Source organism: Podarcis muralis, chromosome Z, assembly GCF_964188315.1.
Source record: "Podarcis muralis chromosome Z, rPodMur119.hap1.1, whole genome shotgun sequence".
NCBI classification, from domain to species: Eukaryota; Metazoa; Chordata; class Lepidosauria; order Squamata; family Lacertidae; genus Podarcis; species Podarcis muralis.
In genome coordinates, this window is record NC_135673.1 from 24,224,315 (window position 1) to 24,249,752 (window position 25,438).

Here is a 25,438-nt window from a genome sequence, read left to right on the forward strand (position 1 = left end):
ACCCCGCTGAATAAGTAGGACTTTCTTCTGAGTTGGCATGGGTAGGGATGCACTGGAGTGCTTGCTTACAGAATGATTAGCCATCTTGCTCACTGCCTTCCCATAAATGCTTATTCAGAAGCAAGGTCCATTCATTTAAATGGAGCTGCCTCCAAATTAAGTGGGCTTAGAAGAGCAGCAAACAATTGCAGACTATGTTAGGTTCTGAGGGTACTAAAGCTACTACAAATTTTCCCCTCTACCATTTGAGTTCAGGAAAGTTGACACAAGAAGAGGACAGATGGACAGGTGATTGTGAGAAAGGGAAAGAAGGGAATCTATTGAAGGTTACAGAAATAGGAGGCTCAGCTTCCAAGGGAGTGATAAGTTAATATGCAAGTTCTATGCCTGTCTACTTCTATTTCTAAGGCCTATTTATTTTAATAGGACTAACTCCCAAGTAAATATGTACAGGACTGTAATTTTTATATTTCAATATTTGATTGAAGATTTATATTGTTTAGTTTCTTTTTAAAAAAGAATTGTAAAATGGCAAGACTTTCACATGTAGTAAACAAAATAGCATGCCAACACCTCAGCACATGATATGTAATAATAATAATAATACTAATAATTTTTATTTATACCCCGCCCTCCCCAGCCAAGGCCAGCCGGGCTCAGAGCGGCTTACAAGCAATTATAAAACAAGTTGAATGATTACAACTTAAAAACAAAATTAAAATACAGCATTAAAATACTGAAACATTAAAATATTAAAATATTACAAATGTGGAACATATATGTATGTGACACTTGTAGTAGTGCCAATTCCGCACAGTATATTCTTCTGCACCACCAGCACATCATCCACTTGTTAGAATAGTTGAAGGTCATTTTTGATCTTATGGAGATCGCTCTGGGTCCATAATAATCCCTCAGCAGCAGAGCCACCCCATTCTGAAGAGCTGTAGGAGAAGGGGGGAAAACAGCTTTAAAAACAAATTTTATAAGCAAAAGGGACACAAACACATACCATACTTTTTGTGTATAAGACAAGGCTTTTTATTGTAAAATAAGGTTTAAAAACTGGGGGCGTCTTATACACGGGTAGTGGGTACAAATCCCATCATCCCTAGCTAGCAGGACCATTGGTCAGGGGTGAGCTGGGGACCCAAGCTTGAGAAACACTGGACTTACCTATTGAACTCAACTTAAGATATACTAGTGAAGAGTGTTTCACAACTATAATCACCTTTGCCCTCTCCCAGGATTAAATAATGGTTACTTCTGAATGTAAATTCCACATTGCACACACAGAAAACTGCCCAACAGCTGTTTTGTTCTCTGGAGGAAAGAAGGAATTCCCCTAACAAAATGCAAATACAACCAACAAGGGACCTGCCAGTGCCAGAGCAGAAACTGATATTTTAACAGAACCATCCTTGGTTAAAAAGTAAATACAGCAGAAGGTGCTTCCAGACAACTTGTTTATTCAGCATTCATGCATCTCTGTTTGACTATATTAGAAACATTTATTCTGGATTGTTTTCAAGGGTGATAGAATATTCTGCTACAGAAAAACTGTTATCCCACACTTTCCAGAGCCCAGCTTCGGCTGGGGAGGGCGGGATATAAATAAAATTTTTTATTATTATTATTATTATTATTATTATTATTATTATTATTATTATTATTATTATTATTTCCCCATCACCTTCCTTACTGCGAGAAGTCAGATCTTTTGGGGAAGTGTGTTTGCTGCATAAGACTTCCAAATCAACTATAATTTTGCGAGCTGAATTCATCAAGATGTGATTTAATCCCTCCTGGACACAGTGACAGCCTGGGAACGCCCTGTGTTCAGCAGGATTTGCCTTCCCTGCTTCTTTACCATGAAATTCGCAAAGTGGTCAACAGCATGTGCAAACCACAATGAAAAGTCCAGCTACAGCTTCATAAAGCTAACATCAAATCAGCCAGTAAGACAGGCAAAATCTGCCCTCCTAAAATTAACTGGCCACTGTGAGGTAAGGTTGGGGTATGCACCTACATATTGGGGTAAGTATCTCAGGTATTCCACACCCAAGATGCTTAGAGCTGGTAAACCTGCTTAAGGCTATAGCCTTAAGACACATGCCTGCTTCATGTCTGCAGTGGTTTCTAATATCTAACCCCATCAGGCCACATGTGTGTTTTTAACAAGTAGGGACAAGAAAAGGTTGAAAAGCACCTACAAATTTCCCTAAAGCCAGATATAGTAAAGAATTCCCCTAATGCTAGAGTCGAGCCAATCTCATGTTCAAGCTTCTGCATAATCATAGATAAATGAGAGCCTTGGAGAAAAGGTGGAATAAAAAGGTAGCAAAATAAAACATCTTGCCCATGTCTCAACATGGCTTGCCAAGTAACACAAATGATTTAACGGAAGATATGCCGTGGGGCTGGTCTACATATGCAGCAGAGCAAGTCACCAGAATGCTGGGGTGGTAGAGTGGACCGTACCGCTTCAGACAGCTGATAAGGGATGCCGGTTTTGGTACCCAACACCTCATCACAAATCACAATAAAAAACCCCACACAACTGCAAAATGACCTGCAGTTAAACAAAAACAAAAACCAAGCATGCTAGGAAGTTGCTCCCTATTGTGCTAGCATTAAGGTAAAGGTAAAGGTACCCCTGCCCGTACGGGCCAGTCTTGACAGACTCTAGGGTTGTGCGCCCATCTCACTCAAGAGGCCGGGGGCTAGCGCTGTCCGAAGACACTTCCGGGTCACGTGGCCAGCGTGATGAAGCTGCTCTGGCGAGCCGGCACCAGCGCAGCACACGGAAACGCCGTTTACCTTCCCGCTAGTAAGCGGTCCCTATTTATCTACTTGCACTTGAGGGTGCTTTCGAACTGCTAGGTGGGCAGGAGCTGGGACCGAACAACGGGAGCGCACCCCGCCACGGGTGCGCTCCCGTTGTTCGGTCCCAGCGCCTGCCATTAGGGTAGCATTAAAAATTGTGAAGCCTGAAGTCTGCAGTCTGTTCTCCCACACCTGAGAACTCTACCACCTCACTCTGTCTTATGCATAGATCAGGCTGTGGTGCAAAACTGAGTGAACACTACAAGCAGAATCATAGTAGAAACAGAGGACAGGCTGCATCTCCACTATAAGATGAAACAAGGTAGTTGGAAATAGCATACTGAGGCACAGGATGGCAGAATAAAATGCTTGTCACAGCTGGAATGTTTCCAACTCATCACTTTCAGGGATGGGACTGGACATTTTAGTTGAGGGCTGTAGTTCAGTGGCAGCACATCTGCTTTGCATGCAAAGCATCCCAGGTTCAATTCCTGGTATCTCCAGATAAGCTACGAATGTACCTTGTCTGAAACTGGAGAGCCACGACTAGCAGCCTGACTAAAGACAGTTTCCTATGTTGTAAAATGCAGAGAACTAATAACGCTAGGACGCGGGTGGCGCTGTGGGTAAAACCTCAGCGCCTAGGGCTTGCCGATCGCATGGCCGGTGGTTCGAATCCCCGCGCGAGTTCCCGTCTTTCGGTCCCAGCTCCTGCCCACCTAGCAGTTCGAAAGCACCCTTAAGTGCAAGTAGATAAATAGGTACTGCTTTATAGCGGGAAGGTAAACAGCGTTTCCATGTGCTGCGCTGGTGCTGGCTCGCCAGAGCAGCTTCATCACGCTGGCCACGTGACCCGGAAGTGTCTCCGGACAGCGCTGGCCCCCGGCCTCTTAAGTGAGATGGGTGCACAACCCTAGAGTCGGACACGACTGGCCCATATGGGCAGGGGTACCTTTACCTTTTTAATAATGCTAGACAGCAGATAAAGATGGATAGGCTCTGCACAAAGCAAACTATCTCAACCCCACAGGAGAGACGTCCATCTATGACAGAAAGCGAATGCTGCTGCTTAAGTGCTAGAATGAAGGCTACTTCCTGCTGCAAGGCCCACTTCCACCTGGCCCACGGGGGTGGGGCCCACGCTCACTTGAACAGCGAAGAGGCTCCTGGGAGGCGGAGGGACATTGCTGGAACAACTCTTGGGTTGGGGCAACTGGCTAAAATGTTTTGAACGGTTCTACTTTTGGTTCCTCTGTTTCATTTTTGTTGGGTTGGTGTTGGTTAAGTTTAGTTGGAGTTGGTGGTTACTTTAATTTGGGTATAACTGCAAACTATTTATTATTATTGCTATTGGTTTGTCGCTTGTATAGGAGATTTTGTTTTTAATGTTTGATGTTTTGTTTTTTTATATACCCAGTCAGATGGGTGGGATATAAATTTTATTATTATTATTATTATTATTATTATTATTATTATTATTATTATTATTATCCTCAGTGAGCATTGCTACTGAGGTAGTCACTTGCAGTCCAGCGTCATTGGGAGAGGCACAGCACTGACTACACTTGTCATAAACTGGACATCATGCTCTTTGAAATTAAAGCACAAAGATTTTTGCCCCTTTCTAGGGCCTGTGTGCCCCTTAAATCTGCTCTAGGGTTTTCCCCAACCCTGTGGAGACTGAGGGATGTCCCCTTGCAGAAATTCTTGCACAGACATGTTAGTTAGACAGCATCTGGGGTTTCTGCGACATCTCTTGGAGCAAATTATAGCCCAGGTAAAGCAAGGCGCTTTGAGGAAGTGAGGTTTCTGCCCATCCTCCAAGTTGCAGGCATCAACAGCTCCCTTCCACAGTGATTTATTTCAGAAATCAGCTGCTTCCTGTACATCATTTGAGCCCTTCCTTTTTTGCCCGCAAAAACAGTTGGGGGAAGACAGAGGGGGTAAACCCATCCTCCCCACCACACAGGGAGGTGCAAAGTCTGTGAGAAAAAGAAACAGAGGACCCAAGGTCCTTAAATTTCCCACTCAGCCCACAGGGGCTTAGTTCTTAAAAGAGACCTCATAACCAGAGTAACCTCTTTCCTTTCCCTTCCTCAAATAGACACATGCGACCACAAAATTCACACCTCATTGCTAAAGCAAGACCTCATGCTTCTCTTTTGCACTCTCACAACAACAGCAGCAGAAGCCTCAAACAGTGACGTAAATCAAACCTCAAGGTGGGGGAAAGAAAGGCGGAAAGAGAGAGCATCACATACCCTAAGAGGGATGATGTTTTGAAATGGACTCAAGATAAAAACAAAGAACTCTTGTTAGTCAGTCTATGTTTAGAAACTGAATGGTGGAGGGGGTTTCTGCTACTTATGCAACTGAGGAATGACTGGAAGACAACAGAGAAGAATCTGTAGGTATGAAGAAAAAGGTCAGTGCTATTAACAAATGCATTTATGCTGGTTATGTCCAAACTGAAGCAGACTCATTACTGCTCTTATAATATCCCTGCAAAGCAGGTCACTATTATTATCTTCATGTTGCTGATTGGGATGAAGGGACAGGGTGCTTTCATGGCAAAGGTGAAGTTCAATCCAGATGTTCTGCCACTCCATTTCTTGGCCACTGTACTTAAGCCAACCCTGTGGTTATTATATCAGTTGTGGCAACTACCACAGAAGTGAATGCTTGGGTGTTGAGTATGCAGTCTGGTTGGAGATGTTCTGAGGCAGGGCCTTCTCAGGAGTGGTTCCCTGTTTGTGGAATACCCTTCCTGGTGAGGTGCACCTGTCTACCTTGTTATTAATGGTCAGGAGGGATTTAAAAACATTTGTTTTTAAATCCGGCATTGGGTGGCTGAGATTGTTCCCAGCAATCTTGAAATGATTAGCCATCATTTAAATATGTAACTGTTTTGATACATTCTTAACCTTTTAACATGTTCTGAGTTTAATTTTTAATTCTATTGTTTTGCTACTTCAATACTTGCAGCACTGGATGCCTTCTGGTAGAAGGATGGGATGAAGATTTAATTAAGAACCAAAAGCCCATCTAGTCCAGCAATCTGTTCTCAACTATAGCTACTCAATATGCCTCAAAAGGAAGCAGAAAAGCAGGACTGGACCACAAGAACACCCGTTATCAGTCATTAATGATAATAATTTGCCTGCTTCCCGATCATACATCCCCAGAGGTAAAGGGAAAGATAAATGACCCCTGGGTGGGCAAGTCCAGTCAAAGGCGACTATGGGGTGCGGCGCTCATCTTGCTTTCAGGCTGAGGGAGCCAGCGTTTGTCCAGACAGCTTTCTGGGTCATGTGGCCAGCATGACTAAACTGCTTCTGGCGCAACGTTACACCGTGATGAGTGCCAGAGTGTACGGAAACACCATTTACCTTCCTGCCACAGTGGTACCTATTTATATTTTGAACTGCTAGGTTGGCAGAAGCTGGGACAGAGCAACAGACGCTCACCCTCTTGCGTGGATTCAAACCACCAACTTTCTGATCGGCAAGCCCAAGAGGCTCAGTGGCTTAGGCCACAGCACTACCCACATCCCCAGAACAGCAAGGGGGAGGTTCAACAGCAAGACAGCATAAATAAAATAAAATAAATGCACACACTGGAGTGCCCCAGGGCTATCTGCTCCTCCATCCTTGCTGCTGGCAAAAAAATCTACTTGGAAGGGCGAGAGAGGCAAACTGCCCTCTTCAACAATTGTTCCCGCTCACCATTCTCGACAAAGGAGCAGCATCTTCATGCTCCTTCAGATGGATCTAGTATTGCATGAATGTTGCACTAAAAATGAAGCCGAACTGGGGCACGCAACCATTTCTGATCATCTAGAAAAGCTCAATTTGGATGTCAACTATTTTCTGTACATCTCTGCCTTCAGTTGTGTGTCAAACAATTCTGCCCTCGCCACACACCGACAGGAAGAAATCAACACCACAGCAGGATCAGAGTTAGAACAGTTAAGCAAGTGGGACAGGAGTGGCTATAAATGGCTACAATTGGAGCAGCTGCTGTGGCAACTGACATTATTGCTCTGGTGACAAAATGATGGAAGTTCACAGCACTGGCTCAAATGGACAATTAGGAGCCACCCTGCTGGAAACATCCAACTTTGGGGTAAAAAACTAACCATAAATAGAAGGCCTGCTGCAGAGACCTAAAATAGATGCCGGCCAATCTAGTGTTCAGATTAGTGTTCAATCTAGTGCTCAAACCTCTGGAACAATTTTGTAGCAAAGCCTCTATTGTAACATATGCTATTCCCCAATCCTATCTGAGGTCCTTAGGGCAAGAAAAATATTTGTAACTTGGGCTGTTAAAGGTAAAGGGGCCCCTGACCATTAGGTCCAGGTGTGACCGACTCTGGGGTTGTGGCGCTCATCTCGCTTTATTAGTTGAGGGAGCCGGCGTACAGATTCCAAGTCATGTGGCCAGCATGACTAAGCCGCTTCTGGCGAACCAGAGCAGTGCATGGAAACGCTGTTTACCTTCCTGCCGTATTTTTTGCTCTATAAGACGCACCAGACCATAAGACGCACCTAGTTTTTGGAGGAGGAAAACAAGGGGGGGGAATTTCTGAATCTCAGAAGCCAGAACAACAAGAGGGATCGCTGCGCAGCGATAGCAGCAATCCCTCTTGCTGTTCTGGCTTCTGGGATAGCTGCGCAGCCTGCATTCGCTCCATAAGACGCACACACATTTCCCCTTACTTTTTAGGAGGGGAAAAGTGAGTCTTATAGAGCAAAAAATACAGTATTTATCTACTTGCACTTTGACATGCTTTCGAACTGCTAGGTTGGCAGAAGCAGGGACCGAGCAACGGGAGCTCACCCCGTCGCGGGGATTCAAACTGCCAACCTCCTGATCAGCAAGTCCTAGGCTCTGTGGTTTAACCCACAGCGCCACCCGCGTCCCTTAACTTGGGCTGTTACCAGATTGCAGAAGTCTGAACCACACAAGTTTTTTTAATCAATTTGCTTAATAAATAGGAGTGAACATGGATAGAAACTAATATTCAAATGCTGTTTATTTATGGTCTACCAACCACAGATAAAATAAAAAGTTACAGAATGTGAAGCATTTAAGATGGCTAAAAGCAGAAAAAGCTATCAAAGATTGCTACATTTATGAATTTTGCAACTTGCTCCATCATTCAAAAAGTTCAAGCCCTCCATGAAAGTGGTCAAGAGAAATTCTGAAGGGCATTCAATGAAGGACTGTGTAATGGGGCATATCAGTTCCTATGTACACTTGTAAAAATGCTTTAAAAAAAGAACAGGTAAAATATACGTCTTTGTTGTTGAAAGTGCACAAACTTTTACTTATAGGAGCTTTGTAATATATACCCCCTAGAAGCTTTGAGGATAAAGCATTCGTCTGAGCCAAGGAAAAATGTTTTCTGTATTTAGGAACAGACAGAAACTTTAAATAAGACATCCCATTCCTAGAATTAGGACATAGTTAACCAAACAATTGGGTTAAGGCCTCTGGGCTCCTGAAGATCAATATCATTTCATATTACAAACATTTATTGAATATATAAATTGTTCAGACTATTGCGGTAATCCACCCAGCACTCATGAGAAAACGTGGTGTGATCTCAGAGTAATCAAATGAAACTTTAACATGTGGCATAATAATATAATAATAATAATATAATAATAATATAATATAATATAATATAATATAATAATATAATATAATATAATAATAATATAATATAATAATATAATATAATATTGTCAGAACTAGCTATTTGTTGTTTACTGTTGTAGCAATTGTTTTCTCAAAATTTATCTTCTGTACCATGAAAATAAATAAAATCATTATTTAAAAAAATATGATTCTATATAACAATATACTTGGCTTGCTCACCGTTCATGGGTCAGCTTAGCCAAATACCATCTTCACCTACCTGGTGCCCTTTTGACACTTTGGACTATGACTCCTGGCAGCTCCAACCTAGCACATGTGTGGTGGCTGGAATTGATAGATGTAGTAAAAACATATGGGGGACACCAGATTGGTTAAGGCTGGGCAGTTCCTTCACATGAAGGAAAAGAGTGCCTTTAAAGAAAAGCGGAAAACATGTAGGCCCCAATTCAAGTAACACAGCATGCTGGCTAAGCCCAGTACAAGGGCTTCTGCTAGCATAATGGTGCTTTCTCTCCACTCCTTGTCTGTATTTGCTCTGGAGGGTTGCCGAGACCCCCTCAACAGTGCACAGGGAGAAAGCAGGGGATCATTCTGTCTGGCAGAACTGCTAGCATGGACAGAATGATCAGATGAGTGTGGCACTGAATTGCTCTCATACTGTTTTTGTATGTTACATACAGGGGTTGCCGCAGATAACAGTCAACTGTGAGGGAGGAGGGAGGAATAAATGCTACTGGATGACAGGGAGAAGGCAGAATTGCTCAACACCTACTTTGCCTCTGTCTTCACCCAAAAGGAAAGCAATGCCCAACCTGATGATAACAGAATAAACGATGCAAGTAGGGAGCTGAAGCCCAAGATAGGAAACAGGTCGTAAAGGAACATCTAGCTACGTTAAATGAATTCAAATCTCCAGGGCCTGGTCAGCTGCACCCAAGGGTACTAACGGAGCTCATGGTCGTAATCTCAGAGCCTCTGCCTATAATATTTGAGAATTCTTGGAGAATAGGTGAGGTCCTTGTAGACTGGAGGTGGAGAGATGTTGTCCCTCTCTTCAAAATGGGGAAAAAGAAGAAGACCCAGGTATCTACTAACCAGGAAAGGGTCTAGAACAAATAATTAAATGGTCAGCTATGAGTACTAATACCCAGCATGGGTTTCTCAAAAACAAGTCATGCCAAACACATCTCATTTCTTTTTTCAATAAGTTACAAGCTTGGTAGATCAGGTGAATGCTGTGGACATAGTGTATCTTGATTTCAGTAATGCTTTTGACAATGTCTCCCATGGTACTCTTGCAGAGAAGCTGATAAAATGTGGGCTAGATGAGATAACTCTTAGGTTGATTTGTAATTGGCTGCCTGTCTGAACCAAAGAGTGCTGTCCTGGGCCCGTTGCTGTAATAGTACCAGTCTATTCTGCCTTGGTCAGACCCCATTGGGAGTACTGGGTCCAGTTCTGGGTGCCACAATTTAAGAAGGATAGTGACAAGCTGGAATGTGTGCAGTGGAGGGCATCCAAGATGAACAAGGGTCTGGAAACCAAGCTGTATGAGGAATGGTTGAGGGAGTTGGGTATGTTTAGCCAGGAAAAGAGGAGACTGAGAGCAGCCATGATAGCCATCTTCAAATATCTCAAGGGCTTTTGGGTGGTAAGAGCTGTTTGACAGTGGAATAGAATGGTCTCTCTTGGCAAGTGGTGGACTCTCCTTCATCGGAGGTTTTTAAGCAGAAGCTGGATAGCCAATGGCTTTAAGCTACAAGAAATACTAGACTGCAGACAGGCTTTGAACTTCAGCTTCAGTTTAACTGCTGTAAAACACCCAAAGTCCAAGGTGCTGCATAAACAATGCTACAAATTTTCACTCAGCAATATAGCATCCACAATTAGCCCTTGCTTTCCTTCTACTTCCTTTGGAGCTAGAGAGGTGGCCAAAGATCTTCCCTGTAGTCGCAGTGGGATTCCTGTCTCTTCCCCAGCTCCAATGTTGGGAGAAAGGCTGGTGGAGGCTTTTTTTGTCACTGTATTGCTAAAGTGCTTAGAAAAAGGATGGGCAGAAGCTAGATTTGAATCTACAGTAGATCTCTGGGTAGTTTATCAAATTTCTGTCCCACCCTTTGCATCAGTCTCCAGTTGGTGGATCTCAAAACTCTAGCAAAAAACAAAAGTCGACCCTCATCTAGAAAGCCTCAATCACACAGAGCCAAACAAGCAGCCTCCCAACACACACTTTCAGCACCAAACTTAACATAAAAAGAGTCCTGCTAGATCAGGCCAAAGGCCTATATAATCCAGCATCCTGTATTCACAATGGCCAACCAGATGCCAAGCAGGACCTGAGTACCACTCTCCCCTCCTGCAGTTTTCAGCTGCTGGTAAGTAGTTTATTTTTAAAAAAATTGAGGGGACTGGAGGAAGGTTGGGTTATTAAAACATCTGTTAAAATGAACAAATATGCGTAACATCCCTGAGTCTATCTTCACAGGCCAAGGACAAATAACATATGATGCTGTTTTATTCCTGGAAAGTTAAGCAAGTGCAGATGGGGAAGCTGTCTGAGTGACAGACATTCAAGGAAACACGTGGAAGCTACTCTAGGCTACTCGGAGTAAAGAGCAGTTCCTAAGGAATGAACCAAGTGAAAGGGAAAAGTAATGTTCAAAACCCAGCTTAGAGAGACATAAAGAACAAAACATGACACACTGTCAATTCACAGCCTGTGCCATTCCCATGGATTTTATTACATTTCCTCTGATCCTCCCCAATATAGCATCCACAGCGCACACCCTCCACACCTTCTGATGTCTTAACAACCCCCCTGTGAGGTATGTTAAGGTAAGAGAAAGACTGGCCTGTGTGTTTTATGGTGGAGACAAGATCGAGCCTTTCATCTCTTTTATTTAGCACTGCAAGGGCCCATCCAGGCCTCAGTATGTTACTCACGTGGCATTGGGGGTGCTATTCCTGCCTCCATCCATCAACTGGTCGTGTGTCAACATCACGGAGTAGTTCTCCACCAGCAGGTTGTCAGGGTCATCTGATTGGTCAGGCAATTTCCCCAAGGGATAATTTCCCCACTTCACCCAATCTGTGAGAGAAGACACAGATAATTCAGCACGATCAAATGCCTTTCACCTGGGGTTAGTCTGTTCATACGGACTATGAAAAAAATGTGGTACAATATTATTGCAACCACAGAGCCTAGGACTTGCCGATCAGAAGGTCGGTGGTTTGAATCCCCGCGACGGGGTGAGCTCCCGTTGCTCGGTCCCTGCTCCTGCCAACCTAGCAGTTCGAAAGCACGTCAAAATGCAAGTAGATAAATAGGTACTGCTCTGGCAGGAAGGTAAACGGCGTTTCCGTGTGCTGTTCTGCTTTGCCAGAAGCGGCTTAGTCATGCTGGCCGCATGACCCGAAACATGTACACCGGCTCCCTCGGCCAATAAAGCAAGATGAGCGCCGCAACCCCAGAGTCGGTCACGACTGGATCTATTGGTCAGGGGTCCCTTTACCTTTACACAGGAGTTCGGTTTCAAGGGTGCTGAATATACACGAAAAGCATGTATACCCAAACCCCTGGAACGGCTAAGGACTGCAATACCTCAAGGACTGCCTCTTCCCATATGATCATCTTCTCAGGCCCTTCTTTGTGTGCGTCCTCTTCGAGGTCCAGAGGGTGGCAACACGAGAACGGGCCTTCTCTGCAGTGCCTCCCCGTCTATGGAATGCTCTCTTTAGGGAAGTTCATTATACACCTTTGGGCACCAGGCAAAAACGTTCCTTTTTAACCAGGCATTTGGTTGATCTTATTGACATCCAACACCCTTTTAGAATGTTGCTTGGAGGGTGTGTGTGTAATTGCTTTTGGTTTGATTTTAAATGTTGTGGTCTTGTTGTGAACCGCCCTGAGACTTCTGGGTATAGGGCAGTGTATAAGTTGAATGAATGAATGAATGAATGAATAAACCACCCAGCAGCTAGTGGGTGAGTGGGGGGGGGGAGAGGGGGGCCTTGCCCAGCAAGCTTAAAAGCTCTTTATGTGTGGGGTAACCCAAGTGGAGCTCTGCCCTGCTTGGATTTAACTTGCATAATTTCAACCAGCTTGCCTTCAACTGAAACTGAGCAAATTAAATATGTGTAAGATGTGATCATGCTGTATTCCCGGTTTTTCCTCTCCACAGAGATCAACGTGGGTTAGAATTGAGTTAAAATGTAAGTATGTTTTACGATGGATGGGAAACCTCTTTCAGTCCGAAGGCCACAATCCCTCACAGGCATCCTTCTGGTGTCACATGCCAGTGATAGGTGGGTCTGGAGGCAAAATTGTGTGAAGCCACTTTTTGCATGGCTGGAATGTCTCCTACTCCATGAACTCAGAGGTTGCACACCCATTCCTCTCTACCCTCCATCCAGGCAAGCAATGAACATTGCAGCCAGGCAAAAGCAGGGCTGGTGTGGCCTGGGGAAGGTGCATGGCCTGCAGATGGTCTTCTGGGGGTCATATTTGCCCTTTGGGCTTGAAGTTCCTGATCTCTGCTTCAGAACATCAATAATCGTCAACCCTTCCAAACAAGCACTGAGAGACCAACTTCTTAACATATACAGCCTATGCATGGAGATAATAATAATAATAATAATAATAATAATAATAATAATAATAATAAAATTATACCCCACCCATCTGGCTGCATTGCAGCCCACCTTATGGCAGGCTGCAACTCTACACTGGGTCAGCTTCAGAGTGAGACTTGCATCACTCTAGCCTTGATCTAGCTTGTTTCATAGCCTGGAGCTCCCCAGAAGACAAAGAGACCAATTGGGCTCCACAATGTTGGAGAGGATGCTCAGGAACAATCATGCCAACTATTCATTTCATCTTGGCATTGCATAGACCAGTGTTTCCCAACCTTTTTTGGGCAAAGGCACACTTGTTTCATGAAAAAAATCTCGAGGCACACCACCATTACAGCCCCGTGACGTCAGCGCGCAGCGTCACGCCGGGAGGGACGCACGAAAGTGTAAGATTCAATTTTTTCCCCTCCCCCTTGCCTTCCTTCTGTGCCAACCGCCAAAAAGCCAAGAATCGTGGGACCGCTGGCGGAGGGGGGGAGGGCGAGCGGAGGCAGCGGCAAGCCCCGTTCCTCCCCATCCGCCCCATTCCATGCAAGGAGCGCGAACAGGTGTGAGAAGGGGGTCAAACCTGTGGGTCGGCGCCGGGGAACCTCCAAGCTTTGGGGGTGGGGGGGAGGAGGCAGCAAAGCGAGGCAGGAAGGAGAGCGCGGCTTGGCGAAGTACTCGGCGGCGAAGGCCAGCAGGTCCGGCGGCCGGTGCCGCAGCACCTCCACCGTGTAGCCCTGCAGCAGCTCAGTCAGACCCGGCGGGATCTCGATGCTCATCTTGTAGCCGAGGCGCGCGGGAGACTCAACGGACGGGCCCGGGAGAGAGAGAGAGAGAGACACGACGGAGAGAGAGCGGGAGTCCCTGCTCGCCGTCACCACCGCTACAACTACTGTGGCGGTTGGTCGTGGTCGCCGCCGCCGCCCACCTCTATCTATCTCTCCCCCTCAGCTTTCTACGCGGGCCTCGAGCTGGAGGTGGGGGGTGGCCGCCGCCGCTTTCTCCGCCTCCAAGTCCTGCCTCCTCCTCCTCAAGCCCTCCGTCAGCCCTGAGGGAACCGCCGCGCTCGCGCCGCCGCTCTCTGACACGCGAGAAAGAGAAAGGAACGGAGTGGCGGGGTAGTCGGGGGAAGGAGGGGCCGGAATGGAAGCGCGAGGCGAGCTGCGCATGCCCAGCAGGAAGTGGCGGAGAACGCCACAGAGAGAGAGAGAGAGAAGCAAGGGAGGGCGGGGAGTGGGCGGGAACACGCTTCATGCGTCACAATAACGGACAAGAGGCGCTCGAGGGATAGATTAGGACCTAATTTGACTTTTACAAAAAAAAAAAAAAAAAATCTTTCGAATTTTCCCCACGGCACACCAGGCAACATCTCGCGTTGGGAAACACTGGCATAGACAATCCTGGATTGTCAGCTTTCTTAGCTGGAAATCCCCCAGATCATTCTAGAAACACACACAGTTCCATTAGTTTCTAAAGATGGGTTACCCCATCTTTAGGTGGGAACTACCAGTGTCAGTCCAAAACTTACCCAATGATGGTCTGACCTTGACAAGGGAGTTCATTGCACACTCACACAAATCCTTGGGTCCTTCCCTCATATCATTTCGAGCAAAGCATATATTTCCCTCATATCATTTTGATAAATGATATTTCCCTCATATCATTTCGAGCAAAGACCATATCAAGGGTCCAATGTGTTGGACCAATGGTCTAGATGAGAACTTTGACAATCTGTTTCTTCAGCAGAGCAGGGCAGCAAATGCAGAGCAGTGTGATTCTACTTGACCCCCCCCCCCACTTTGTCAGTTGAATACAAACTTATATGTTGAGTTGCCCACAAACATCTAATTGATGCAGTGAATGAGGTGCAGATCAGTTCTGAGCTGTAAACACACTTCAGACTGAGCCATGATTATTTCTGGATAAACCAGCTCAAAATATCCTCACCATTCCGCCCCCCAAAAGAAAACAAGTGTGTGGGTGACACACACACACACAGAGAGAGAGAGAGAGAGAGAGAGAGAGAGAGAGAGAGAGAGAGAGAGAGAGAGAAAGAGAAAGAGAAAGAGAAAGAGAAAGAGAAAGGGGGAGGGAGGGAGAATGAATGAATTTGGGTAGTTTCTAAATGAGTGGAGCATTGAAAGCAGATTTTTAATATCTCTTTGGGGCATGTCTAACACAACATTTCTGGAAACTTATTGGGCAACACACTGGGTAACTGCCTGGGAAACTCAATGTGTACTACTTGAGCAATAAGGAAATTAAAAAGATTATTAGAGAGAGCTGGAATTAATACTAAATCTAGTAACAGGTGCTTGAATGAGGCTGACTCAGCCTAGGGAAAAAAACAAGCAACATTCATAGCTCAGAATGATTCTCACAAGCCTGGGCATTTTGCACTGAAGACTAGACTGACGCAGAGAATACTTTCTTTTTTTAACATTAGAACTCAGCATCATCCAAAGAAATTGAATGGGCCACTCAACACACAAATTAACTTATAGGACTGCACCTGGGGTCCTGCAGGCAAAGCAGATATTCTACCACTGATAACTTACAAGAGAGGGTCCTCTTTCTCTCCCTCCACCAACTCATCCCCCCATGTGATTTTATCACCTCAGAACATACCGTATTTTTCGCCCCATAGGATGCACCGCCCCATAGGACGCACCTAATTTTTTTGGGGGGGGGGAAATAAGGGAAAAAAATTATTTCCCCCCCAGGTACGGGGCAGGCGCGGGGGAAGCCCGAGCTTCCCCCGACCCCAGAACAGCCTGCTATCCGCAAGCCTAGGGAGCCGCGCCAGTCTCCCCAGGCTTGCGGAGAGGTGCACGAAGCCCGGGCGTGCTCTTCAGCGCGCACCAGGCTTCGGAATGCAGGCAGCTTTGCGCTACCCTCCGGAGCTCCGCGCGGCTTCGCGCCGGGATCCGGAGGGTGGCGCAGAGCTGCAGTAAGCCCTGGAGCGCAGGCAGCTCTGCGCCACCCTCCGGAGCCCCGTGCAGCTTCGCGCCGGGATCGTGAGGGTGGCGCAGAGCTGCAGGAAGCCCTGGAGCGCAGGCAGCTCTGCGCCACCCTCCGGAGCCCCGCGCGGCTTCGCGCCGGGATCCGGAGGGTGGCGCAGAGCTGCAGGAAGCCCGGGAAAGCCTGAATTCGCCCATAGGACGCACACACATTTCCCCTTCATTTTTGGAGGGGAAAAAGTGCGTCCTATAGGGCGAAAAATACGGTACTTAGGAAGCTGCCTTGTGCCAAATCAGACCATTAGTCCACTGTCTAAGGCAACAGCTTTCTATGGTTTCAGATGGGTATTTTCCAGGCCTACCTAGAGATGCCTGGGAATGAACATGGGACTTTTTGAATGCCAAGCATGTGTTCTACCCTCCATAGCTCCTGCAAAGTTCTATTTCCTCTGATGCAGCAAAGGCCCCTGCTAGGCAAAGAATGAAACTGTGGGCTCAAGTGTCTCTGAATCACAGGTGCTTAGTTCCACCCTTTTCTATCTCCACTCAACTGTTTGGCTGTAAGTCGCTTTGGGCTGCCCAGGGTAAGAGGAAGTGACTCACAAATCCAATAATAATATTAACAGTCACCACTGCCACTACCACCATTCCACATACTTGCAACTACTAATCATGATGTGTACAGATACTCAAGACAATGCCAGATGTAAGGCTGGAGACACTCCAGACTGCTTCTTGTTTCTTCCCTTCCCCAGCAAACCAAAAGGCAATTTTTACCTGGGCTGACCTGCCAGACCGACCCAAGCAGAACCATCTTTCTCTCATCAAGATATCCAGGGTAGAGATGTGCTGCCTGAGCTTCTCCCTCTTCCTCCTCCATCTCTTCTTCTTCTTCAATATCTCCCAGCGGCCACTCATGCTTTGTAGTTCTTTTGGCAAGCCCTCTGGCCATATTGCTCTGCTTCACTTGCCACTGTAAGCTCTCCACAGTATAAATAGGCTGCTTGCGGAGTTCTGGGATTGAGCCTGGGCTGGGAACGGTGTCCTCTTGGGTGTAAATAGAGGTGAGGTAGAGAAGCAATTCCTTGGAATCTGGAGGCAAAGGCTGATCCAATTTTTCCAGAATCCTGAGCCCGGAAAGAGAGACATGTGGAGAGAGTGTGATGCAAGGGCAGAACAACTGCTTTCAAATGAGTTGGCCAAAGCAAGTTAGTGTCTAAGAAGCCAGCTGGGCATAATAGGTGCCAATAAATTCCATACCTGCGAGTTTTATTTTTCTATCTCGGTGTGGAGCACACCAAACCACCACACTCCTTGCAAGTGCACCACACTCTCATGTGAACCCAAGCACAGAACTAAGCAAGATCAACTTGAGAAAGTGCAAGGGACAGAGAAAGGGAGGCTAGGAAGGCTTCATTTGATACCCAAGCCTGAGGATCCCCATCTCTGCCCTTGAAGAGTACTTCAAGTAAAAAGTCCCATCTCTTACCTGTGTCCACAGGGCAATGAGGAGCCAGTTCAGAGGCTGAAGTATTGGCTGCAAATCATGTTGGTTTCCTGAACTGACTCTTCTGCACTAACACCCTGAAGCCCAGGTCTCCACCACCGTGCATATTCCAGTGAATGGCTTACATACTTACATGTGCATGAGATGAAGACTCGCCCAGCAAGTAGCTTCTAGGCAACAATCAAGGAGTTTTTGCCACTGCAGTGAAACATTTTGAAGAAATGGCTCTGGGGTGCTTTCGCTATTTGTGTGGGAATGCATTGACTTTTTCTCTTCATGCAGAACCATGAAAGAAAAAGAAAAGAGACACTTAGCTGGCAAAGAAAGAGTGTGTAATCAAATGAGTTGGATTTGAAAAAGGAAGGCCTGGGTCAAAATTCCATATCTGCCATAATGTGGCTTTGGGAAAGTGTCACTTTGTCTCAGCCCCAGTTGTCTTATCTGTAAAATGGAGCCAAGAGTAGCTGATTTAACAGTATGTGTTTTAAAACAGAAAAACAAGTAGATGGAGAGCCAGTTTCGGGAAAACCTCAAGGAGCAGGTTTGTCAAATTTTACTAACAGAACAAGGCATTGGTGGGAGCCAGACTGATCAGAACAACAGCAGTTCACTTGCCATCTAACAGATGGCTTTAAATGGTGATTAGACAAATTCATAGGGGCCAGTTCTATCAAAGGCTATTTGTCAAGTGGAACTTCCATAATCAGAAACAGCCACTTTGAATACCAGTTGTTGTGAGGGACAGCCATTGCTTTCATGCTCTGCTCATAGACTCCTTCAGAAGTTAGTCCCTGCTAAAATAAGAATGTTAGATTAGATGAATCTTTGGTTCAGTGCAGGACTATCCTTGTGTTCCAATTTTTGAGGCTTAAGCAAAAGGTATCATTAAAAGGAAGAAAATGAGGGTGTAGAAAAGAGCCCTACAAGGAGAGCAACTCCTTTCCAGATTTATAGTAAATGTGACATTGCTTGGTTTTCCCATTCGCTAGTTCCCACAAAACTGCAAATGTAGTTGGCAAGGAACATTACTTCACACTAATGTGTGAATTAACACATTAATGTGTTCCCTCAACCTTCAAGGCTGCGTACACAGAAAGTGTATTGTATTGTACTTATTCTATTTGTCTTTTTTGTATGTGGTATATAAACACATAAAATAAATAGCAAAAAATATTTTTCCATATTGGTTTGCATGTTTTAGATCAGCCTTCCTCAACCTGGTACCCTTCAGAAGTTCTGGCCTCCCACTCTCATGGCTGATAGAAATGGTCATCAAAACATCTGGTGGGGACAGTTACCTTAAATGTTTATTATTATTTGTTTTATTACATTTATATCCCACCTTTACTCCATGGAGCTCAAGGTGGCATACTTAAGTTCTCCTCCCCCCTCCCCCTTTTTATCCTGTGTGGTAGGTTAAGCTGAGAGCGAGTGACTGGCCCAAGTGAACTTCACTGCTGAGTGGGGACTAGAACTCTGGTCTCCCAGGTCCTAGCCCAACTCTGTAGCCACTACACCACCCTGGCTCTCAAAAAATGTTGCTGTTGATGATGAGGATTAAACAGCGCTTTCTGTTGCTTTTTATTCCTGAAAAGGGTACAATACTCACTTGATGGTGCGCTGGTCTCTAAAATTTTTGTGAGCCACCTGATGAGATAGTCTGACCGGAGTTCGGTAATCGAGAAGAATTTCTTCAGCTCACAGAACAGCATCTCGGCCAGAGTCTGTGTGAAGTCTCTAGAGTGCAGGCCCCTCAGGAGGGGGTACCAGAAGCAACCAAAAGACTGAGGGATTCTAAAATCCCAATCCGCGGTTTCTACACCACCACCAAGGGGAGAGAGGAAAAAAGTTATTCAAACAACAACAACCAGGTAATATATTGAACACCACCACATTCCCTTAATTTTCCTCAAGTTTTAAAGTTATATTTCTGCATGATTATTGTTACTACTGTTATCAGCAGGAGGGTGTAGAACCACAATCATAAGGCTGTATCCAATGCTAGCTCTACTCAAAGCAGAGTCACTGAAATTAATAGACATGATTAACTCAATTTCATTAATTTGAAAAGGCAAGGTGCAGGGCAGTTTACTACTTTCTCATTCTGTCTTTGCCCCCTCTCCACATTCCACATAATTTTTGACTATGATGGCAACTGAAAGCTATTAATTTATATTACTTAAAAATGGTAATACGGTTTCCAGTTTGCTAGGATGTAGCACAGATTTGTTTTATTTATTTTGAGTGGTCAACTGCTGAAACCATGTGCACACATCTGTCAGCCAAAAGAAAAGAGAAATCTAGAGCACTAACCTAGATGTTCAATATTCAAGATGTTCAGCTCTTCCGTGGTTGGGATGAGAAAGCCATCATCAAGCAACACTTCGATCATAGCCTCCCTAGAGTCATTACAAATCTCAGTGAGTTTCCTTCCTTCCGCTCTACCACTCCATATGAGCACCAGACACCATTGGTATAACCCAACCTTCTTCAATTATGCTTATTTAATGCCATACCATTAGAAAGAACAAGGCTTGAGTAGATTGCACACTTCCTCCTTCGCTTCTGATCTTGGTGTAGCTATTAACCTTAGTTCATTGGTACATTCCAATGGCCAAATGACTGTTTGCACCTGCCTACAAACTAGGATCCAATCACAAACCAGAATTTCTTCTCATCTTCATATGCTAGGGAAATGGAATGTTTTCCTTATGCCATTCCTGTGGGAGATTAGCAGCCAAACCTAACAAATGCATATTCTTCCCACATAGCATGAGAAGGGGCTAAGTCAATGGAGCTGTATTGCTGATAGGCAGATACTCAGACCATAGAAATACAAGTGGTAGAAATGGCTCTATGTGATGTCATTTCCCTTCCTCTCTTGGAGAGGAAGCAACATATAGTACTTCCTGTTCCTCTCTCTCTCATCCTTTGACCAGCCATGAGGGCAGACGGGCCCTCCGCTTGCTCCAGCGTCAGGCATGTGCTATACTGCCTACGGGATATTTTTTTAATGCTGCCATTGCTGTGAACCAATGCATGATTACAAAGAAAGTAAATCTTATTTTAAATATACTTTATAAGTTGTTGCCTGATTGTTTGTTGAGTGGGATAAGAAGTGAGAAGGTAGCTTATTTCATTAGGTGGACTTGCTCAAAATGAGCCTTTACAGCCTAATTCCTATGCTTTTAGCATAGGATTTTTTGCTGCCAAGGGTGGAATGTTAAAACTGTTCAACCCACACATGTGGCCCGGAGGGATATATTGCAATTAATCTATTTTCTTCTACCTATTAAAACTCATCCCACAATTTCATAGTTTGGTATTACATCTGAAGAATGTTTTTGCTTTTCTGTTCTGGTTTGGAGTGAAGCTGCCAGTTGTGGAAACCAAAATTGAGGAAAGGAAACACACATCCTACACTTACTTCCAATTCTCCAATCTATTGCTGAGAGGATCGAACCAGCCCACTGATAAATCCACAATAATACAGTTTGAGTCTCTATATAGAAGTTCAATAAAGTTGTGGGGGTTTCAAAAAAAAGGGGGGGAGGAATCTGTTTCTAAAACAGGAATATACTACAGCTAATAAAAGAGGATGGGGAGACAAATCTCATTTCTGGAAGTGTCATATAATAGTGTTAGTTTCTAAAAGGAAACTTCTAGTTGGAAAGGGAACATGTCATTGTAGTCAGTGCATCAGTTCCAGTTGCTGTAAATAGACACAGCCTCTCCCCCAGGCTGTAAAAATAGCAGCTTGTACTATAATTCAAAAGGCATGTTTCTGCAAAAACTGGGAAATGAACAACAGATCACAATGAACAAGGGGTAAGTAGGCCTCTGGTCAATTGCTCAGGGACTGCTATGATGCTGCTATGCTGGAGCAAATTATAAAACAGCATTAATTCCATGTTCTCTGTTCCCTCCCACCTACCACCCACCCCTTTACTATTACCTTTCTGGCACCGAAACCTGGAAGCAGGTCGGAAAGGTGAATGCAAAAGATCTCAGGTTTTAGTCTCTAGCAGCAGCTCTCCAGATTTTCCCAGCACTGTCTGGGGATGCCAGAGATTGAACCCGGGACCTTCTGAATGTAAAGCATGTGCTCTACCACTTGAACCACAGTCCTTCTCAAAAGGCATCAGTGAAGCTGGCTCTCACTTCTTCTATCAGAAGCATCCCTGAACAGTACCAGCCCTGCCTCCACTGCCGCTGCCTGCTGCTTTTCTCCACTTGACCTTCAAACCTGTTGGCGGATAAGCAGCTCTGAAGTGGAAGACTTACAAAAGAGAAGCAGCAGGCAGGGGGGGAAGGTTAAGCGCATGGACATAAACACAAACACTGCTTTTTGAAACTGTCTCTCATATATTCCATTTTTATCCTACCTCAATCTCATGATCAAGGACATTCCATCCATCCCCACAGGGCCTGCTCTGGGGATGTGGTGGTACCTCATCAAAATGCCCTCAGGTGGGTCCCCTCCATTGCTGGGCCCCTGCGGCAATGGTAACAACACCATTTAAAGTCTCTACAAATGTTGTGGTGCAATGCTTTGTCAGGGGGCATTGCAATGCACTGGTAGAAGCTGGTGCTTATTCAGAACTTCATCTATGAAATAATAAGGGAGACTGCTAGAGCTGACATCCACAGCCGCCCAGGATGGCGTGTGGTGATCCCAGCCAATGACCAGCCCCACGCCCTGGGGTGTACAAGCCCCTTATTTAACAAACAGGCATTTCTGCCCTGATCTGGCAACAATGGAAGGCTGAGATTACTTCTTTAAAAGGGAGGGAGAGAAAGAAGGAGAGATGCACTTGATCATATTCCCGCACCCTTCATAAACATACTTTTCTTTACCCTGGTAATTTTAAGAAAGCAAAAGCCACCCCCTCTTCACAAAGCCTGTTCAGAGCCTGGAGAAGTCCTGCAACAGAGAGAAAGTGCTCAACTCCTGGCCTCTAAAAAGCTGCAGGCTATTTAAAACAGATGGTTTCAAGCTTGTGGAAGGTAATGGGCCCAGCTCTTATCATGTCTCTGAAACCAAGGAAATTCTTCCCAATGAAATGGGGAACCAAAACTTGAGTTTCTTGCTCAGTCACAAACCTCAACCCTCTGTGGAACTAGCTCAGGTGACCCATGGAGAAACCCCCTTCCTGGTTTCCATGCCCATCCATGTCCAGAACAGGTGCACCTTCTCTCCATATGTATATATATACAGTATATACAGTATGTGTGTGTGTGTGTGTGTATATATATATATATATATATATATATATATATATATATATACACACACACATACACACACACACACACCCCTCCCAGTAGCCCAGTTCCTGCTAGAACACCAATGTGACTAAGAACCTTGAACATTAAACTATCAACATCTTGAACAATATGACCTCAGTGATATTACAGTATTCTATTCATTATATAAATTTATATACTACTTTTCATATTTAAGTACCAAAGCAGCATACAACATACAAACACAATAGACCATCAGTTGGTGTTGGATAACAACTAGCTCTTTTTTCTTTTCTTTTTTAACACTGAGTACAAATGAATGCTGCAGACTAGAGATGCGCCCAATGCTCCCCACTCTTGACCCCCATGCATTTAAAAGGAGCACCTGAATGAAGCCTACACATAAACTTCTACATGTGTAATCTGGTACCTGGGAAGTGGGAGGGTCCCAGATTGAGCATTCTGTTGCTTAGTGCATTACCATAAGACATTGTGCACTGGTGATTGCTTATTACATGATTTCTTATACTGAGAAGGAAATGGTAAAAGAAAGTTCCAATTTGTTATTTTTTCCGCTACCGTACTCTCACAAATAGCAAAAATGCCTCCAGACGTTGCAAGTAGTTAGGATTACAATAAGATGATGCTGCCTCTGTAAAAGACATTGGCTTGAAACATATCCAGACCTTTGAGTAAATAAACAATCTATGGCCTTTTAAACAGTTGCAGGGGTTGGGGCAGTTGTTTTGTTTATTATATTGTTTGCTTTTACACTGTAAACTGCCCTGCAATCATCAGATGAAGGACAGCATATAAATTTGATAAACAAATAATAAACATCCTGAGGGAAAGACATTGGCTCCCCATGGTGCAGATAATACTTTAATGCATGGAGGTCAAGGAACACGTCACAGTCAAACCTTCCATCGCTCTCCCCCCCACTTCCCCTCTTTTGTTACCAAATGTACGCATGAAAAAGGGTGAAAACCTAAATGACCTGAAGGGAAAGATAACTCTGACGTGGGCCACTTTCCCCAAAGGTCACCTGAGGAACAATCATCATGTCTCATCAATAGGACGCCTATTTTTTTAGCGAGGGGATTGCACCAATAAGTTGTTGCTTTCTAAATGCTATCCACTTCTTCAAAGTACTTCCCCACACCCTGGATGTTGGAAATTTTCCAGTTGCTATGCAGCTGACGCTGCATGGCACTTCAATCAGGTGGCAATTTCTACTTAATAAAAGTATAATAAAATAAACTGGGGGAGAAGAGGAAGCAAAAACAAAACCACTCATATTCACATCCCTGAAGAGCTTGAGATCTGGTTTAAATTTCCCACCCAGAAGAACATCTACAGCAGCCTTGGCTAACCTGGTGCCCTCTAGTCTTTTCAGATCATCATCATCATCATTTATTATTTATACCCTGTCCATCTGGCTGAGTTTCCCCAGCCACTCTGGGCGGCTCCCAATCGCATGTTAAAAACAATACAGTGGTACCTCGGGTTAAGTACTTAATTCATTCTGGAGGTCTGTACTTAACCTGAAACTGTTCTTAACCTGAAGCACCACTTTAGCTAATGGGGCCTCATGCTGCTGCTGCGCCGCCGGAGCACGATTTCTGTTCTCATCCTGAAGCAAAGTTCTTAATCTGAAGCACTATTTCTGGGTTAGCGGAGTCTGTAACCTGAAGCGTATGTAACCTGAAGTGTATGTAACCTGAGGTACCACTGTACAGCATTAAATATTAAAAACTTCCCTAAACAGAGCTGCCTTCAGATGTCTTTTAAAGATAGGATAGCTGCTTATTTCCTTCACATCTGAAGGGAGGGTGTTCCACAGGGCGGGCGCCACTACTGAGAAGGCCCTCTGCCTGGTTCCCTGTAACCTCACTTCTTGCAATGAGGGAACCGCCAGAAGGCCCTCGGCGCTGGATCTCAGTGTCCAGGCTGAACGATGGGGGTGGACACGCTCCTTCAGGTATACAGGACCAAGGCCATTTAGGGCTTTAAAGGTCAACACCAACACTTTGAATTGTGCTCGGAAACGTACTGGGAGCCAATGCAGATCTCTCAGGACCGGTGTTATGTGGTCCCATCGGCCACTCCCAGTCACCAGTCTAGCTGCCGCATTCTGGATTAATTGCAGTTTCCGGGTCACCTTCAAAGGTAGCCCCACGTAGAGCACATTGCAGTGGTCCAAGTGGGAGATAACTAGAGCATGTACCACTCTGGCGAGACAGTCTGCGGGCAGGTAGGGTCTTAGCCTGCGTATCAGGTGGAGCTGGTAGACAGCCGCCCTGGACACAGAATTAACCTGCGCCTCCATGGACAGCTATGAGTCCAAAATGACTCCCAAGCTGCGCACCTGGTCCTTCAGGGGCACAGTTACCCCATTCAGGACCAGGGAATTACCCGCCCGCCCCCTGTCCCCCAAAAACAGTACTTCTGTCTTGTCAGGATTCAACCTCAATCTGTTAGCTGCCATCCATCCTCCAACCGCCTCCAAGCAGGACCTTCACTGATTCTGATCTAAAAGAGAGGTAGAGCTGGGTGTCATCTGCATACTGATGAACACCCAGCCCAAACCCCCTGATGATCTCCCCTAGCGGCTTCA

General features: G+C 45.1%; 1 protein-coding gene across 3 annotated transcripts in view; it reads right to left on the reverse strand.

Moving 5' to 3' along the window:
• Positions 1-598: 598 nt before the first annotated feature.
• LAS1L (LAS1 like ribosome biogenesis factor) overlaps positions 599-25,438 on the reverse strand; it is a 47,863-nt gene continuing 23,023 nt past the window's right edge. For all 3 annotated transcript variants that reach the window (XM_077922453.1, XM_077922454.1, XM_077922452.1), the window contains exons 9-14: positions 19,888-19,973; positions 19,184-19,390; positions 17,708-17,846; positions 16,845-17,194; positions 11,434-11,578; positions 599-944 (exon numbers count right to left, since the gene is read on the reverse strand). In XM_077922453.1, coding sequence (XP_077778579.1) covers positions 854-944; positions 11,434-11,578; positions 16,845-17,194; positions 17,708-17,846; positions 19,184-19,390; positions 19,888-19,973 — 1,018 coding nt within the window. In that variant the 3' untranslated portion in view covers positions 599-853. The remainder of the gene's footprint in view (positions 945-11,433; positions 11,579-16,844; positions 17,195-17,707; positions 17,847-19,183; positions 19,391-19,887; positions 19,974-25,438) is intronic.